We start from the raw sequence: 17650 nt of genomic DNA, 5'->3' as shown, positions 1-17650 counted from the left end.
CAGCCCAACTCAGGGTTGTTGGGTGGGAACACATAAGGAATGAGTACTATTTACATGGCCTTGAGTTACACAGAAATATGGGACGCTATTCTGGTATGCAAATTCTCACGAGACTGTCCCTTTGCATTCTGAGAAGGTAGCCACCAACAGTGCTCCAATAATCTCTGATCAGAGTTACAGTTTAGGGGTCTGTTCAATAACGATAAGAAAAGCATTCTAATCAGATATTAATACAATGTTTTTTTCATGTAAGATTTCATATCTGCCTTTTAAATCCAGCTTCAGAAAGCAATTTTCAAATAAGCAGCTGGCCCTTTTGAAAATAATGAATTTTGAAGAGCTAGTTATCAAGTGCACAATATGGACTTTGTGTTTCAAATCATTTTCTGGGAACCTCATTACTGTTCTGGTTTGTAATAAGACATCAAAAATACGCCTTAAAAGGGCAGATTGTAACGTCAGTAGGAAGTGGCGGATCATGTCTATATGTTTTCATCTCTCATGTGTTTTCCATCCCCCCTTAATCTATATAGTTTTGTAGAGGAGTTTGAAATGACATCAGAAAGGTTTCCTTTCTCTTTAAACAAGGCTGTGGCTGCTTTACAAAACGGGGGTGATTTCATTCTTGCTGCAGTTGTCCTGCTGCCAGCAGGGTGGACTTCTCCGCATTGGCAGGAGAGCTCTGTTACTGGAAGAGGGAGGGGAAAAAATACAAAAGCAAGCCAGATAGGTTTTTTTTATAATGCCCTCTGTTTGAAAAAGCTTTGATAATGACTCAGAGCTTGCTACTTAAAAAACAACAACTACTATATTTTTATTTTAAAATTATTATTTTAAAATTGTAGGATGGCTGTATGCATTGCAAGCTGAAAGCAGAAAAAAGCTAACCCTTTTCCCTCCCAGTCTACAATGGCATCTTACATCTCCTAATTGGAAAACAGCCCTTGATTAGAAAGGGTATGAATATTATTAACTCTTCCATTCCTTTATGGGACGGGGGGGGGGGGGGGGGGGAAACCCTCGAGGCTCCTTTTTGTACCAGGCCATCTGTTTGGACTGTTAGTGTAAAGAAGAGAGTAAAATTAGGCGTCAAGAGAGAGGAAATGGCCGAGAGAGCTCTTCCAGCAGAAGATTTGCAGAAATTCGAACTTGCCATCCAGACATGAACAAAAAACTGCTCACTAGAAAATTCAGGGTGGGGAGATGGAATCGTTGCTGAGCTGCCTCTTAATCAGCAGAGGGAGCCCAGACAGGCAATGAAGCTCAGTGGGTAGGATTTCAAAGCTGGTGCAAGGGAAAGCTTAAATAACCGGAAAGGTTTTTCTACCTATTGCTCTTCCAGAAATACGGATGTGGGCAGTCCTCGACTTAAGACCACAATTGAGCCCAAAATTTCTGTGGCTAAGCCAGGCGGTTGTTAAATAAGTTTTGCCCTATTTTATGACTTTTTCCGCCACACTTGTTAAGCAAACCACTGCAGTTAAGTGAATCGTGAGGTCGTTAAGCGAATCCGGCTTCCCCCATTGACTTCACTTGTCAGAAGCCCATTGGGAAGGTCACAAATGGTGTCTGCATGGCCGTAGATAGTGCAATGGTCCTAAATACATGCCAGGTTTCCAAATTTTGGATCAGGTGACCCATGGGGATGCTGTGCATGAAAACCAGCCATGTCGCTTTTTTCAGTGCCGTTGTAACTGTGAACGGTCACTAAACCAATGAACATGTCGGTTGTTGAACGGCTGCCACAGTTGTAAAGCAGCCACTGTGAAGCCATGATTCAGTATGGGTGTGTTTTTGCCAAACACTGGGAGAAATTGCTGGTTTTCGGCAAAACCATCGTAATATGCAATTGTGTGACTGCAGATGGCCGTAAATGCAATCCTTTTGCCAGGGCCTGAAGTTCGGCCATGTGATCACAGAAGGGGCATGATCATCAGAACTTTAAGCCAGGTTGTAGGTAGCCCCAAGGTAGGTCTGTCGGAAACTCGGACCACTGCTAAGCAGCCGGTCGTAAGTCGAGGACCAACTGTATGCAAGTAGATTTCAGAGTGGAGGGTATTCATTGCCATGTTGTGTCTTCTCTAAAATGCATGGCTAGTCTTCATTTATTCTTCAGCCATTTTACACCTTTCAGGGTTGGGAAAGCCTCTTTGTAGCTCAATTATAGTTTGGGCTTATTTCCCTGATAGATAGAAATGCCTTATAAAAGTGGGGTTTGCAGTTGATTCATAGGTAAAATGAGTCTTTTGTGTCCATCTTTTTTCTTCTATGTGCATACAGGCAGCTTGCCAAGATAATGGCTATCGGCCATATTGCAAAATTAATATGGCTTAGGCATTTAAATCTGCACTGCCTTTGCTGCTTCATTAGGCCTGTTCTCAACTGACTGTGTCATCCTGGATTTCTAGTTGCTTCTGTCACATTGATTTTTTCCATGATAAATCAACTTTGCTTTTTAATCTGCATTCCTGCGCTGTTAAGTTCAAGAGCTGACTCAGCATATGGTGGAGGTCACTTCTGTATGAAAACAATGACTGAATCCACTATACTTTCCCCATTTAAATATACCAGGAGAATCCTAACAAGTGTTGGACTCAAAAATAAAAAAGAAGAAGAAGAAGAAGAAGAAGAAGACAGGGTCAGTTCCATCTGTAGAAAAGAATTAAGAAAGTTTACACATTTCATTATCCCCAAATATTATTTGGTCTGGATCATTGCTGAGGCAAAGACAGTTGAACGTGGCCAGTCTGTTAAATTACCAACCGTGTTAAAAACCACACAGCAGTGATTAGACAAGACCAATCTAGCAAAAAATTGAAGTGTGTTTCTAGATGACAAGCTTGTATCCAGCTAAGGATGGCTAACTAGATATTTATGGGAACCCCACAAGCAAAATAAAACCCCTATCGGTACTTAAGGGAATTATTGAAAATCCCAAAGATTTTGCTATTCAGATTGGTTCACATCTGAAAGAAAATCGATTTAAAAGAATTCCCACATACTGTAATAGAGCTACCGGTAGCTTGTTTCTGGTCACCTTTTATTTCTAGCCACAACTGACCCTAGTTTTTCTAATTGGAATGTGCAGAATTAAGACTCATTTCCAGGTAAAATACTGTGACTCCTCTTTTCATTAGAACAATGCCGTTGGTCAGCCTTTGGCCACGGAAGGCCTAAGGGAAATCTCGTCTCGATTCTGGAGCAGGTTTCCATTCGTCTTTCCTTTCTTAGTTCCTCCGGACCAGAGATGGCCCAGAGTTCAAGTGAGCTGGCAGAGGACAAGCAACTCTGCTGCAGCAGCCCTCTCCTTAGGAGACCATTTTTAAAAATAATTTATTTCTCATATTTCTGTCCTGCCCATCTCACCTAAGCAATGCTATATATACACCTTCCTCTGTCATTCTTAGGCAGCATCTTTCAATCGCAGCAATTGGATGGGTGGGTGGAGTACAGATGATTTTTTTAAAGTGTTTTTCAAGAGAAGAGTTGACTAGACTGAATGAATGAAGATAACCATCAGCCTTGTGTTATATTCTCTTCACTGAGTGTGTCTGCTGCAAATATTAAGCCGGTTTAATGGTTCCCTCATGACACCCACGTGCCTGGCTGTGGGTTGAACCGCTAGACATCTGGCAAACTTTGAAACAAAGGCTATTCCTGCAGAAACCTGAATTCTTTAACCCGATGTTTCTCAACCTTGGCAACTTTTAAGACGTGCGAACATCAACTTATGCTGGCTGGGGAATTCTGGGAGTTGAAGTCCACTTTTAATTAAAGTTGCCGCTTTAACCCTTTGGATGGCCAGGCGTTAATTGGGAGCCCATTAAGCTGTTTCCTTATTCCCGCAGCCTTCCAGTTACAGAATGTCTTCCTTGTAACTTGCTAGCTCATCTTTTTAATGGGGGAATGACTCAAAGTGACTTCGGCCTACAAAACTATTCTCTAGCATTGAACTTCATTCCAGCTCTTGCCCCTTTGGGATTTCGTTGTTTGTTTACATCCCGCCTTTATTATCTTTTTATAAACAGCTCAAAGCGGTGATTATATCTAGTATTGGCCTATGGTCACCCAGCTTTCGTGCCTAAGGTGGGGCCTAGAACTCCCAGTCGCCCAGTTTCTAGCCTGGTGCCTTAACCGCTAGACCAAGCTGTCTCTCTTAATGGTTATTTACTAACTATGCCTCAAAGCAGAAATCTGTGGGCTGACACAGTTTTTCAGAGTATGTTCCTTTAAATGTGTTTCCGTTATTCTCTTTCAGGCCTTGAATGTCTGTTTTTGTGCCGCTCTTCAGGTTTATGAATGAAGCGGTGGAAAAACTACCCTGGAGCATGTTTGACTCTCTCTCTGAGATGTTCTAGCTTTTAGGTTGTCCCAGAGCACTCTGATCAGGGAAGCTAGGGTTATCTCCAAAATCCTTGTGGATATTATTTCTTGAAATAATATCCACGAGTAGCATAAAAATTCGAGCATCGTGATTTACATCCAGCATCCCTTTCCCTGTGCAAGCTTTTCAACTGATTGAGACCTAATAATACTTTGCTCTTTTAGTTTGTATAGCTGAAGTGCTGATTGTAAATCACCAGGGCTTTTTAAAAGCTGGCTCCTTTTATTGTTGCTTACGGTCACGATGCAATATATATGGCTGCTTCTGTTACCTTTTGGATTTATTCCTCAATAAATCTCTGCAGGGTAAGCAGTGTAGGATAGCAGAAGTACCAGTATCTTCCTAAGAGGTGAACCTTGTTTAATCTTGAAATATAATCTGCTAGGGTGAGCAGATAAGGAAAAAAGACACACTCAGTCTTCGTACACATTTATCAAAGGACTTCAGTGTAAGATTTTGTTCGGTAAAGAATAGAATAGAATAGAATAGAATAGAGTAGAGTAGAGTAGAGTAGAGTAGATATATATATATATGCATATGCTCTCGGTCTACATAAAAGAAAAGATAACATTCCTCAAGAATCATAAGGTACAACACTTAATGATAGTCATATGGAAACAGTCAATAAAGCCAGCTACAATTGTAAATATCCCTTGAATCGTTTTGCCTGAATGTAAGTTTCCAACCACTTCAAGTCCGATTGAGTCAACAAATTGCACTGAATTATAATTTGGCTGATGGATAGTTTGCAAATAGTCCTCGATTTATGACCACAGTTGAGTCCAACATCTTGGTTGCTAAGCGAGACTGTTGCTAAGTGAGTTTTGCCCCACTTCACAACCTTTTGTGCCACAGTCGTTAAGTGAATCACTGCAGTTGATAAGTCTCCCCATTGACTTTGCTTGTCAGAAAGTCGCAAAAGGGGATCATGTGACTGTCATAAATGCGAGTCAGTTGCCAAGCATCTGAATTTGGATCACGTGACCACGGGGGTTCAGCAACCGTCGTAAGCGTGAAAAACAGTTGTAAGTCACTGTTTTCAGTGCCGTTGTAATTTCGAACAGTCACTAAATGAATGGTTGTAAGTCGAGGACTACTTGCATTTATCTTAAGTTCTTAAATAGAATTTAAGCTCTTATTAAGCTACGGTTACTTGGTTTAATTTCTTGTTAAAGTATCTGGTTATCTTTGTACAGAAACGTTCTTTCTCTTCTGTGGTCTGAAAATAAATGATTACACTCACACACGCATACATACACACACATACAACTTGTTGTTACAAGCTAGTATTGTTCAAAATATCCTTCTGTCACCAGAACCTTAGAAGAGGAAGTTGTATGGAAATAGACTAAACAGGAAATAGACAATGGAGAGGGTGAGAAGTTTCCTGGGGCCACATGGTTCAGGAGATGTCCTCAAGGATTGGTATTTCATCCAGGCCACTGATTTCTTTCTTTCTTTTTTCTTTTTTGAGCTCAAAATAACAAAACATCTGTCCTTGTATGTTGGGACCCTCATTGCAATTGAGTCACACCCCACCTATTGTTACTTTTCAATTATTGCAGTGTGTCCATCTTCCCAGGTTTCCTGCCAACTTCCTCATTTTGGAAAAAAAAATGTAAATTACTATGTTTATGATGAAAAGTAATCGTACATTTATTTCTTTTTTGGTTGGTTGGTTGTGTGTGTGTATGTGTGTATATGGGGGAGGAGGGGCTACAAAACTACTTGCGATGCCAACTGGCTCCTGTCACTCAGTGATTTGAGATTTGCAAAAGGGGGGCAAATTTTAGGATTAAAGAGCTATTTATGAGAAGCCGGTCCCCTTGCGACCTGTTGGCTCATTGTTTCAGCGATATTTCCTTACCTAAACAGAGAAGCAGAAGGACCGCAGGTAGGCAAAAAAGCAGTGGGAGCAACTTCCGACTTCCTGCCGGCTTTCCCCATTGGCTTGTCCTGTATAAAGCTAGTCGGAAACTTTCCAAGTCAAAAAGTGACTCTGGGAGTTTGGGAGCACTGAAGCACATCAACTTTGCCAAATTTCCATCCCACGGGAGTCATGGGCCCTCTGTGTTTGATTTGGAAGATCCAGGACTGTTTCAGCCAGTAATCAATCTCTCCCTCTCCCTCTCCCTCTCCCTCTCCCTCTCCCTCTCCCTCTCCGCTCCTCCCTCCCTCCCTCCCTCCCTCCCTCCCTCCCTCCCTCCCTCCCTCTCTTTCTTTCTTTCTTTCTTTCTTTCTTTCTTTCTTTCTTTCTTTCTTTCTTTCTTTCTTTCTTTCTTTCTTTCTTTCTTTCTCTCATATTTGAAAGAGAGCCTTGGTTCAGGATTCTGATTTGGGGATTTAATCCTTCTCTTATGCAGTCCCTGATCTGTGATTGTTTTCATTTGTCTTCTTTTCTGTACAGGTAGTCCTTGACTTACGACTACAGTCGAGCCCAAACTTTCCTTTGCTAATTGAGATATTTGTTAAGTAAATTTTGCTCCATTTTGTGACCTTTCTTGCCACAATTGTGCAGTTGTTAAGTTAGTAACACGGTTATTAAGTGAATCTGGCTTCCCCATTGATGTTACTTGTCAGAAGGTCGCAAAAGGGGGATCATATCACCCTGGGACCCTGCGGCCGTCATAAATATGAACCAGTTTCCAAACATCCGAATTTTGATCATGTGTCCATGAGGCTGCTGCTACGGACGTAAGTGTGAATAATGGTCATAGGTCACATTTTTCAATGCCATTGTAACTTCGGACGGTCACTACATGAACTGTTGTAAGTTGAGGACTAACTGTAGTTCAGTGTTTAATGATCCTCTGCTGCTCATCTTTATCCTGTGTGAATCTACTAGATCTTGTCATTGTTGTTCGAAGCTAGTCTTGGCATGTTGTTTCAGCCTCAGCCAACCCTATTTAAGCCACAAAATACCTTTCACAGCATTGTTTTAGAAACAAAACCATGTGATATCTGCATCACATTGCCTTAATCTGGACAGAATCTTCCTCGTTCGCTTTTGCCCTCTTTTGAATTATCTCTGTTGCTCTGTGTATAACGCTCATCATTGTTTTGGTTGCGCTGAGCCTGTTTTTCTCGTGGCTTCTGTTGTGACATATCCCTTGAATGGCTTTCTGCTTTTTCACATAACGTTTTCCAACTGGTATTATTTATTGGTTAGGTTCCTGCCTTCAGGAGCTCATGGTGGCATAGTCACAGCTCCTTTTCCCCTCCCCATTTTTCCACCGTCACAAGCCTGCTGGGGCTGGATGAGCAGAGAGTAGCTGACCCAGAGATACCAAAGAGACTCTGTGGCTAAGGATGGCTTGGAATCTCGGTGGCCCTGCGCCAAGTCTGGCATTTTACCCACTGCTATACAGTGGCTCTCATATCATGTTCGTTTATTAGAATTTTTATGCAACTTTTATTACTTTATAAGTAACTCGAGGTGGCGAATATACATAATACTCCTTTCTCTTCCTGTTTTTCCCCATAACAACAATCTTGCAAGGTAGGTTGAGCTGAGATACAGTAACTGGCCCAAAGTCACCTAGCTGCTCTCGTGCCTAATGTGCGACTAGAACTCAAGAGTGTCCTGGTGATTGGCACAAGGTCACCCAGCTGGCTTTCATGGTTTAAATGGGACTAGAACTCACTGCCTCCTGGTGATTGGCCCAGAGTCATCCAATTGATGATCATGCATAAGCCGGGACTAGAACTCATTGCCTCCTGGTGATTGGCCTAAAGACATCCAGCCAAATTCATGCCTAAGGTGGGACTAGAACTCACATCTCCTGATTTCTAGACCAGCTCCTTAACCATTAGTCTGAACTGAATATTACAGGCATAACTTAAACAAATATGATTTACTAGCAATTTGTGCTTTCAGACATATAGATCCCATTTGTCTAATCAGATACAAGGTTTTTAAGTGAAATGTGTGGCTATTATCTTTAGGCAATAAAACAGTCCTTCCTTCCTTCTGACTATATATTCCTGGCCGTACTAACTCCGATCAATTGTTTTCTACAGAAACCAAAGCCTAAACCTCGACCATCTATCACAAAGACTACGTGGGAGAGCAACTATTTTGGGGTGCCTTTGACCACTGTAGTGACCCCAGAGAAGCCCATTCCCATTTTTATTGAGAGATGCATCGAATACATTGAAGCAACAGGTAAGCAGGAAGGCCATGTTTTAATGGTTAAAGTTGGTGTTGAAGGGGAGTGGCAGGGCCACATTGCTTAGCTGGACACAGCTGGGTCTGTCAAAATGTGGGGTTCCCCCCCCCCTTTTTAAAGTGTGATATACTTATTTCAATGACAGGTCCTTGGTGCTCTCTGAGCTTGGTTGTTTTCTTGCAGACGTTTCATTCCCCAAACTAGGTAACATCATCAGTCCGACTAGTGTGGGTAATGAAACATCTGCAAGAAACCAGCCAAGGTCAGAGAGCATCAAGGATGCCACATTTCAGTACTTTACAAATATTCTCCATTATTGGTACCTGTTTTAAGACATGCATTTCAGTTTTCATCTATTTCCTTCATTATAATGAAGGGAAACCACTATTGTTTTTTGTAATCATAGACAAGAGGTGCTCTGAGGGGTGCAAAGTGGGGCCACAGGTGGGTTGTTCACTTCTGGTTGGAGACACCTGGCACTGGATCGGAGATGGTTGATTTAGGATTATTATCCTGAGGTTTACAGTCCTTGGTAATACAGAGGAAATCTCGGATTCTCGTTCTCCTTCAGTTTCTCATGCTTTCAGAGGGACTTCGCAATTTTTGGTTGCTAGAAATTGTAGCGTGTGCTCCCCCTCTGCTAAATTGTGATAATGCTTGCACAGTTAAGGACGAAGTCAGGAGCTCCTAATTGGCATGGGTTTTTTTCTCTGTTTCTGCCTCACTTCAGGTTCTCACAGCCTGCAGCAAAGGAGCAAAATAAAGGGGTTTTTATCACGCTTTGTCTTGTGACCAAATAACACATTATTAAACAAAAACCACTGGGACATCCACTGCCTGGATAAGCAGAAGAAATAAAAAAATGAATTCGGGATGGGAATAAATCCGAAAGTCTCAGCACACTGGTTAGGAAACCAAAATGATTTGTTCACGTAACTATTGAATGCAGTTTAAACTAAAACGGCTTGGAAGGCATTAGGTATTCTGGTAGGATTTGAACTTGGACTTCAAAGTGTTCTGTCGATGTTGCTGCCATCTGTATTTCCCTTGGTTAATTATGTAGAGATAACCTTTGAACTGCCAGAAGAATTTTAGGTGACTGCATCTTGCATCACAACTATGCCTGTTCTTTGCTGATTCTTACTGGTGTGTCACGCAGGTAGAAAACTCTTTCGATGTTATCCCAAAAGCTGCAAAACTCTTAGGAGAAGAGAGGGGGTCATTCAGCTGTGTCTATTACATTAAATCAGTAGACTTATACTAAATAAACATATATGCAATTCAAATAATGATTATAGTTAAATCATTTGCACTTGGCTCTCGAACCCCATGGATAAAAATGGACATGCTGCTTTTCTCTGAAGGCTTGAACCAGTTTTTAAAGGCCTCTCCCCTCTAAATGATAAGTCTTCCCAACTTCTTTCCTTATCAGCTCTCCTCTTTATTCCATCAATAATTGACAGCAGTGCCTAACGGTGGAGGTTCAAACAGAATATGAATCTTTTTATCCCTTGCAGCTACAGTAGGTGAAATTGGATAACATCTGCCAGCTGCTTAATTATTTAACTATTAGCCAGGTTGATCTGGAAGCCTTAAAAGACATCCTTGCATTGTATATGCATATCCCCCGTAGGATAAACCCTCGGCAAAGCTGCGGAATATTTGCTCTTATTACTAGCGAAAATAAGAATTTCAGGTTAGTTATTTGGATTGAAATGTTTGCCTTTGAGCCTGGTTCTCACTGGCTCCTGACGAGAATAGATTTTGGCTGCCTTCATTTTGGGGCACAAGTAGTATTTGCTTGTGGCTTGGAGGGGCTGTTTGTTGAAATCACTCATTTGATGCTGGATGAAGTCCTGGTTTGCTAATCCACCAGAGTTAAGCAAGGTGGTAGATACTCTTGGTGCTGCTAATAACTCGGATGTTCTTTGGGGAAACTTCTTGAGAGTTATTTTCAAACAGAATATCCTGCAGACAGAGTATCCTGCATAGTTCAACCCCCTCTGCAATTTATCCTATACTTGACATGCTTCCTGTTAAATCTATTCCCCACATTCACTATTCCTCCCCTACCTTTTTACCTGCCTGGTCACCCTGAGAGGCACATCTCTTTCTCCTGGGCTCGAAAGCATGTCAGAGCAATAAGCCTCTTAGCGGATATAATTGGGAAAAAGCAGAAAATAATAAGTTGGCTTGTATTGAATGCTGCATCGAGAGATAGGAACTTTTAGTAGTGTGGACTTTGGCACAGAACTGCACATTGTGGCTATGTTAGCAGTGCCAGATGCTAAGGATGCTGCAGAATAATAAGAATTTTGATTACTTTTATTTATTTATGGTCTCTCTCTCTCTGTGACTCTGTTTCTCTCTGTCTCTCTCTCACACACACACACACACATGCACACACACAACTTGGTCTCAAGAGCAGTTAAAAGTGTTTCAAGATGGCCACTTTCATATAAGTTCCTCCCTTGTATGAAACTAATACTACATGATTTATATATTAAATTCACACAGTGATCCATGATGTTATTTCCTTAATGCTAATAAACCCCCAGATTACAGTACGGTATAATTTAACACAGAGAATATTTTGGGAAAGAACGAAAGAGATTCTGCGTGTGACCGGCAGAATGAATGTTACAGCAATTTCTAGACCAAAGATTCTCAGCCTCGGCAACGTTAAGACGTGTGCACCTCAACTCCCAGAATTCCCCAGCCATTTATCCAAGGTTGATAAACACTGGCTTAGTATAACAGGTGGGACAAGAACATTCCCATAACCATGCTTTAAAAATCCAAACCATGGTTTGTAGCAACTGTGCAACTTGTAAAGGGAAATGGGCCACTTTGGGAAAATTGAAAATAATCCTGAGCCGCAAAGTAACAGCTGGTGCGCAAGGATGGGGTTGGTGAGGCTTGAAGGAGCTGGCCCATGGCAGAAGTCTTTCAGGATGGCAGCAGCAATAAACAGATTGAATTGACCGAATCTGAGGCCTTCTCAAAATTGCTTGGTGTCGAGGGCAATCCTAGCTATCTTCTAAAATATATGGGGCAGCCACAGAGAGGAGGGGGTCAATCTATTCTCCAAAGCACCTAAAGGCCAGACAAGAAGCAATGGATGGAAACTCATCCAGGAGAGAAGGAGGAGGAATTTCCTGACAGTGAGGACAATTCATCAGTGGAATGACTTGCCTCCAGATGTTGTGGGGGCTCCAACACTGGAAGTTTTAAAGAAGAGATTGGGTAACCATTTGTCTGAAATAGTATAGGTTTCTTCCTTGAGCAGGGGGTCCCTTCCGGCTCTAGGATCCTATGTTCTATGTTATACTGTTACTACTACTCACAGCTGATTGGAAAGTTGGTGCCCTACTCATGCCCTCTTGTAGACAGATATCAAAGACTATAGTGGGGGCAAGAGACCAGATCAGAGAGTTTGGATCCAGAAGCTTGTCCTCCAACTATCATTGTGCCAAAGTTCATGGAATGCCAAACTAGGGGTAAGTCAAACTACAGACAAGTTTAGGGAGAGAGCAAAACAGAGTTTGCCATCCCACACATTTATAAACCAGGGTTTGAAAGTCCCCCGTTAAATTTTCTCTGTGCTGTTCTGTATTGCAGTCCAATCTTTCTATGGCACTGCAGAAGACTGAATTCCAGTTGCATTGCCAAGTTCTCCAAGACATTTGCAGATGGTAACCATGTGAACTCTGGAAGATTGCTTTGAAAAATACCTCAATGTTTCCTTTGTTTAACTAAGCCCAAACTCACCATGTTGAGTCATGGCCATCATACTAAGTAATGTTGATGGAGCCAACCACTCTAGTAAAATTCCTTCTTTTATTTCGGAAAAAAAAGACCCCCACTGGATTAATTCCACGAATGCTATATTTTTACTTTTTCATTTCCTACTTCCTATTCTGTCTAACTTTAAAGACAGTTTTTCAATATCTCATAATCCAGACTCAGTTCAACTGATACCTTATATAGAATTAGTATAAAAAATGAGAAGTGCAAAATGAAATAATTTCATTATATATATATATATATATATTAAGTGGAAAATAAATATTTTGACACTCTTATTTTCAGTAAAATGAAACGTGTGAGATATGCAATCACATAATCTTGGGCTTGTAAAATACGTATCTGAATCTAAGCCTCTGTCATTAATCATAGTGCCAAAATAATGAAGCTCGTAACTAAAGTTCCACTCTTTTATCTGTGGCATGCACACCTATAAAGGATCGACAGGTATAGTAACCCTTTGGGAACTGGTCTCACCGAACTGAGAAACGGTGCAGATTTAAAGCAGCATAACCTCTTAACTCTCTTGGAGCTGATCCGATTCTTAGCTTGGCAGGAGGACGGTTAGACTGTCATCTATTGTGTTTGACAACGGCTCAGCCCTTCTGATGCCACCGACAGACACATTGCTAAACAGATGCATGTGTAGCTTTCTCCGAAGGCAAACGTGAACCTCGAGGAATTTTTTACTACCCGATAGCAAAACACAGAGGATAAACAATCGGATTGGCAGGCCCAGGGCGATCGTGACCAGTTTCTTTTCCCAGTCCCCAAAAATCATCACGTTTTTATGTGGCTTCCTTGGATCTGTTAGGATTGAAATCAAAGAACAATAGCTCTAGGATAGAAGGATTGCGCCACATCGGCCCCAAAATCGGCAAGAGCTGTTGACATCCAAAAAGGAGCTGGCATTTTTATGAAGGCCCCGTCAGAATTTCAGCCTGCTGATGTCATGGGCTCGGAATGCGGTAAGGCAAGAATAGATACCAGGGCACAGATTTAAAAAAAAAAAAAAAATCAGGAGATTTGCAGTTTTAAGAATTGCTTCAACGTGGTTGTTTTCCCTTAAGAAATTGCAGACTGGAAGGAAAACTAAATCCAGGTGTTTCTGTGGAAGGATCGTTTTAGAATTTAACCCTTTCTTTCTTGGAGAGTGGCATCAACTATCAAAGGAATGGTACAGTTGTATTGTAGAGGTGATGTAAAACCTCTCTAATACCCAGGCACAGTTTGTCTTCTGGGGTAGTTTTTCTCAATGTTGACAGCTTTAAGACACGGTGGTAAAATTAGGTGAAACCCACCTCTGGACAATGCAGGCCAAGGTTTTTAAGCAGGGTTAGATTTCAGGAAATCTATGAACTTCAGTGGGAAAGAAAAATATCTTCATTTTCACTGATCTCTAACTGAATTTAGCTTGTCTTGTTATTGATTTTTAATGGATTAGGGAGGAAAAAGCCATACATATTTTCATATTGCGTATTTTTTAATATTTTGATCACTGTACTTGTGCATAATTTGTTTCCTTTATAATACAATCTGTGACATATTTAATGCATTTAAATCACACACACACACCCAGGGTGATAATACAATTTGATGTTGTCTAAATGCATTTCTGCTAGTTTCTCTGAAACTGAAGCTACCTACTTTCATATTAATCGTATTTTTCACACACATTTGAGGAAAAGTAAACTCTGTTTGTGCTGACAGATCTTTGATAGCAAATGGCACCTTAAAATGTTTCTAATTTAGTTATAGGCTTGGATCAATTAAACATTTTGATTTTTTTGCAGGAATATTTTAAATATTTTCTAACACTGCAAGAAGAATGCTAAATATAGGACGGCCATCGAATAAAGTGTTGAAAGGTTGATTATCTGTTTTCGAAAATGAAATGTTTACAGAAAAACACAGATTTGTGGTGTAGTTTATTGCCATATTTAGGCTAAAGTTCCTTGAAAGACATGATGTGGAAAAGAACAGGCTATATATGTATACCTACTTTGGAAATAAGCTAGCTTGCATTCTTGAGTTTTTGCTAGCTGAGAATTTTGTTTGTTGAGATGGAGTCCACCTACTTCAACTGGTATTATTCCCATTTTATGAAATGGTGAACAAAGAGCTGAGCAGCAACTGAGATAAGATTTGAACAGAAACGTGCAGATTTGTTAAGATTTTTTTTTAATTAATGATTACTATGTGTTTGCTTTTGGATATTTTTGGCTGTTCACATTATAATGGAAAAACAGAGTTAGAAGGGACCTTGGAGGTCTTCTAGCCCAACCCCCTGCTCATGCAGAAGACCCTATACCATTGCAGACAAATGCCTGTCCGGTCTCCTCTTAAAAGCCTCCAGTGATGGAGTGCCCACAACTTCTGGAGGCAAGTAGTTCCACTGGTTAATTGTTCTCACAAAATCCTTCTTAGTTCTAGGTTGGTTCTGTCTTTGATAAGCTTCCACCCATTGCTTCTTGCTCTGCCTTCAGGTCCTTTCAACCTACGTTGAAAACCTCCTGCTCCTACCTCTTTCCCCCAATTTAAACTTTATTTCCCTCTGTCGATCATTAACCGGGGCAAATAAACCTGGCCGTTAATTTGCATATACAGTAAAACAGTTGTCCTCCCGTCATCCCAGCAGCAGCTCTATTTGGAGCCTGCTTGCTGTCTGCAGGAAGGACGGGGAGGCGTGGCTGCATAATGTTCAGCTTCTCACAATTGTCCCATTCTGGAAACGGCCCTGTTCGATGGAGTAACTCGATGGGACACTGTGGGCTTCTCTGTTGAATAAAAGGGCAGTGGGGAAAAAGGAAGGCCTCAGTTCCAAGAGGCATTATTATATTTGTCTCTTCCACCGGCGGAAGCCCACGAGCTGCCCTGTCACAGCTTTGCTCTGGGCATGACTCTGATGAATGGAGCGTGTGGGCTGGTGACAGGAAGCCGCTGGGGATCGGCGACATGTAAGAGGGCCTGCCTTCCGTTGGGCCTTCTGGGTTCGTAGAATCCCATTCTCTTCGCCTTGCTGGAAACCACACAGTTGGAGGAACCGGGCCTGGCTAGTCTAGTGAAGAGAAGGACCAGGGGAGGTAGGATATTTGAGGGGCTGCCACGGAGAGGAGGAAGGGGGTCAAGCTATTTTCCAAAGCACCCGAAGGCCAGACAAGGAATAATGGATGGAAACTGATCAAGGAGAGATTCAACTTAGAAATAAGGAGAAGTTTTCCGACAGTGAGAGCAATCAACCCATGGAACAGAAGTTGTGGGAGCTCTTTCAAGAAGAGGCTGGACTGCCATCTGTCAGAAATGGTGTAGGGTCTCCTGCTTGGGTGGGGGGGGGGGGTTGGGCTAGATGACCTACAAGGTCCCCTTCAACTCTGTTCATCTGAAGAAATAGTGTACACGAACATCACCTAAGCAAGGTCTAAACTTCAAAGGACGTGGCCTTAGAAATGATCCGTGACGCCGACTGGGCTCTCAAGTGAAGGTGGAGAAGGATGTTAGGGAAGGAAAGGGAGGGATTTCTCTCCTCTCCTGCCCTAATGCTGCTTTGTCTCTGTGCAGCTGGTCGTTGACTTACAACTGTTCATTTAGTGACCATTCAAAGTTACAAAAGCACTAAAAAAAGTGGCTTATGACAGTTTTTTCACACTTAAGACCATTGCAGCCTTCCCGTGGTCAGGTGATCAAAATTCAGATGCTTGCAACTGACTCATTTTTACGACGGTTGCAGTGTCCAGGGGTCACGTGATCCCCTTTTTGTGACCTTCTGATAAGCCAAGTCAATGGGGAAGCCAGGTTCACTTAACAACCGTGTGACCAACTTAAGAACTGCAGGGATTCACTTAGCAACTGAGGCAAAAAAGGCCATAAAATGGGGAGAAACTCACTTAACAACTGTCTTGCTTAGCAACAGAAACATACTCAATTGGGACCGTAAGTCGAGGACTACCTGTAGTGTAAAGGGACAATTTACAATATGTAATTTTAAGCCCAAATCAAACCCTGGGAAGTTGCATTCACAATTTCTTGTATAATCCATATTTTGGGTCACCCCTGAATGGGTCAGTTGCCGATATTTTGCCTGCTTGTGAATTTGATGTGTATCTATCCATAAAGAGGCTTGTTTTTGGCACAGAAACGGTTCTATTGTCACAGCTCACCTACTGTTCTCAGTACACAACGCCTGCCTTGTTTTGTGTGTGACAAGGATTGGGTGTAAAACAGGATTTTATAACATAAACATGGAAGTGGATTGCAGGAAATATTACTAAACATTGTTTTTCGCCGCCGCAAAGTTGAGAGTCACTTTTGCCATCGAGGGTACGATTGGGAAACTGCTGCTGGCTTGGATTTGATAGCCAGTTTTGTTCCTCCTGGGTGTCCCTAAGACCCCTGGGGGCTCCACGCATTATTTGATGGCTCCAGTGAAGCCCCTGACAAGCACAACTATTCTAAAACCCACTTGTTTTGCTTGTGTACAGCTGCACTTAATCTAGTCTTCCACAAAACCCCTTCCTCATTTTAACTCCTTACATGGGCTCAGCATCTTTGCCTGTCAACCAGAGATCAATCGCATAATCGCAATTGGCAGTTCGGAGTTTTTAAAGCCATGCCATTGGTGATCTCTGCCCTCAGAATAAATCTTGCAGATTCCCCTATTTTTAATATACCTTCCTGAATGGGAGATAGGCCAGCCCTTCGCATTTCTCCCGAGTAGGCTTCTTTGAAGATGCTAAGATGCTGAACTGCTCGTCAGTATGTAGATTTATGAAGACCTTCCTGCAGTTACCAAGCAGGATAATTTGTGATCTTCGACTCGTTTCTTAGCTTTATGATGGCTTCCAGATTTCCATGCCAGCTTTCTTTCTACTCAGTGGCTTTTCGTTTTTAAAAAAAATAACCAATAAACTTTCTTGAACTTAAAGTAACCAGGCATGCTGAGATTTATGTGTCAAGCTTCCTCATAGGAGCTTGTAATCTTTCTTTGCACCAGATGAGATTCTGGCACGGGCAAGATTTAAACCAGAGTCAGGTTGCTTGATTGTTTTCTTTCGGAGGAAAATGCTCCCATATTGAGGTATATACAGGTAGTCCTCAACCTACGACCACAATTGAGCCCAAAACTTCTCTTGCTAAGCAAGGCCATTGTTAATTTGCCCATTTTATTTATTTTTTTATTTTTGCCACAATTGTTAAGCGGATCACTGCAGTTGTTAAGAGAACCAGGCAGTCATTCAGTGAATCGGACTACCTCCATTGATTTTGCTGTCGGAAGCCATCTGGAAAGGTTACA

General features: G+C 41.7%; 1 protein-coding gene across 1 annotated transcript in view; it reads left to right on the top strand.

The window, feature by feature from the left end:
• ARHGAP35 (Rho GTPase activating protein 35) overlaps window positions 1–17650 on the top strand; it is a 49014-nt gene that overhangs the window by 19459 nt on the left and 11905 nt on the right. The window contains exon 3 of the mRNA XM_070950176.1: window positions 8405–8549. Within this exon, the coding sequence (XP_070806277.1) occupies window positions 8405–8549 (145 nt within the window). The remainder of the gene's footprint in view (window positions 1–8404; window positions 8550–17650) is intronic.

The sequence above is a fragment of the Pituophis catenifer genome, unplaced genomic scaffold (genome assembly GCF_029215685.1).
Source record: "Pituophis catenifer annectens isolate HBS135680 unplaced genomic scaffold, rPitCat1.0.hap2 SCAF_9, whole genome shotgun sequence".
NCBI lineage: Eukaryota > Metazoa > Chordata > Lepidosauria > Squamata > Colubridae > Pituophis > Pituophis catenifer.
The sequence above is the reverse complement of the archived record's forward strand: the minus strand, read 5'-3'. Positions and strand labels throughout refer to the sequence as shown.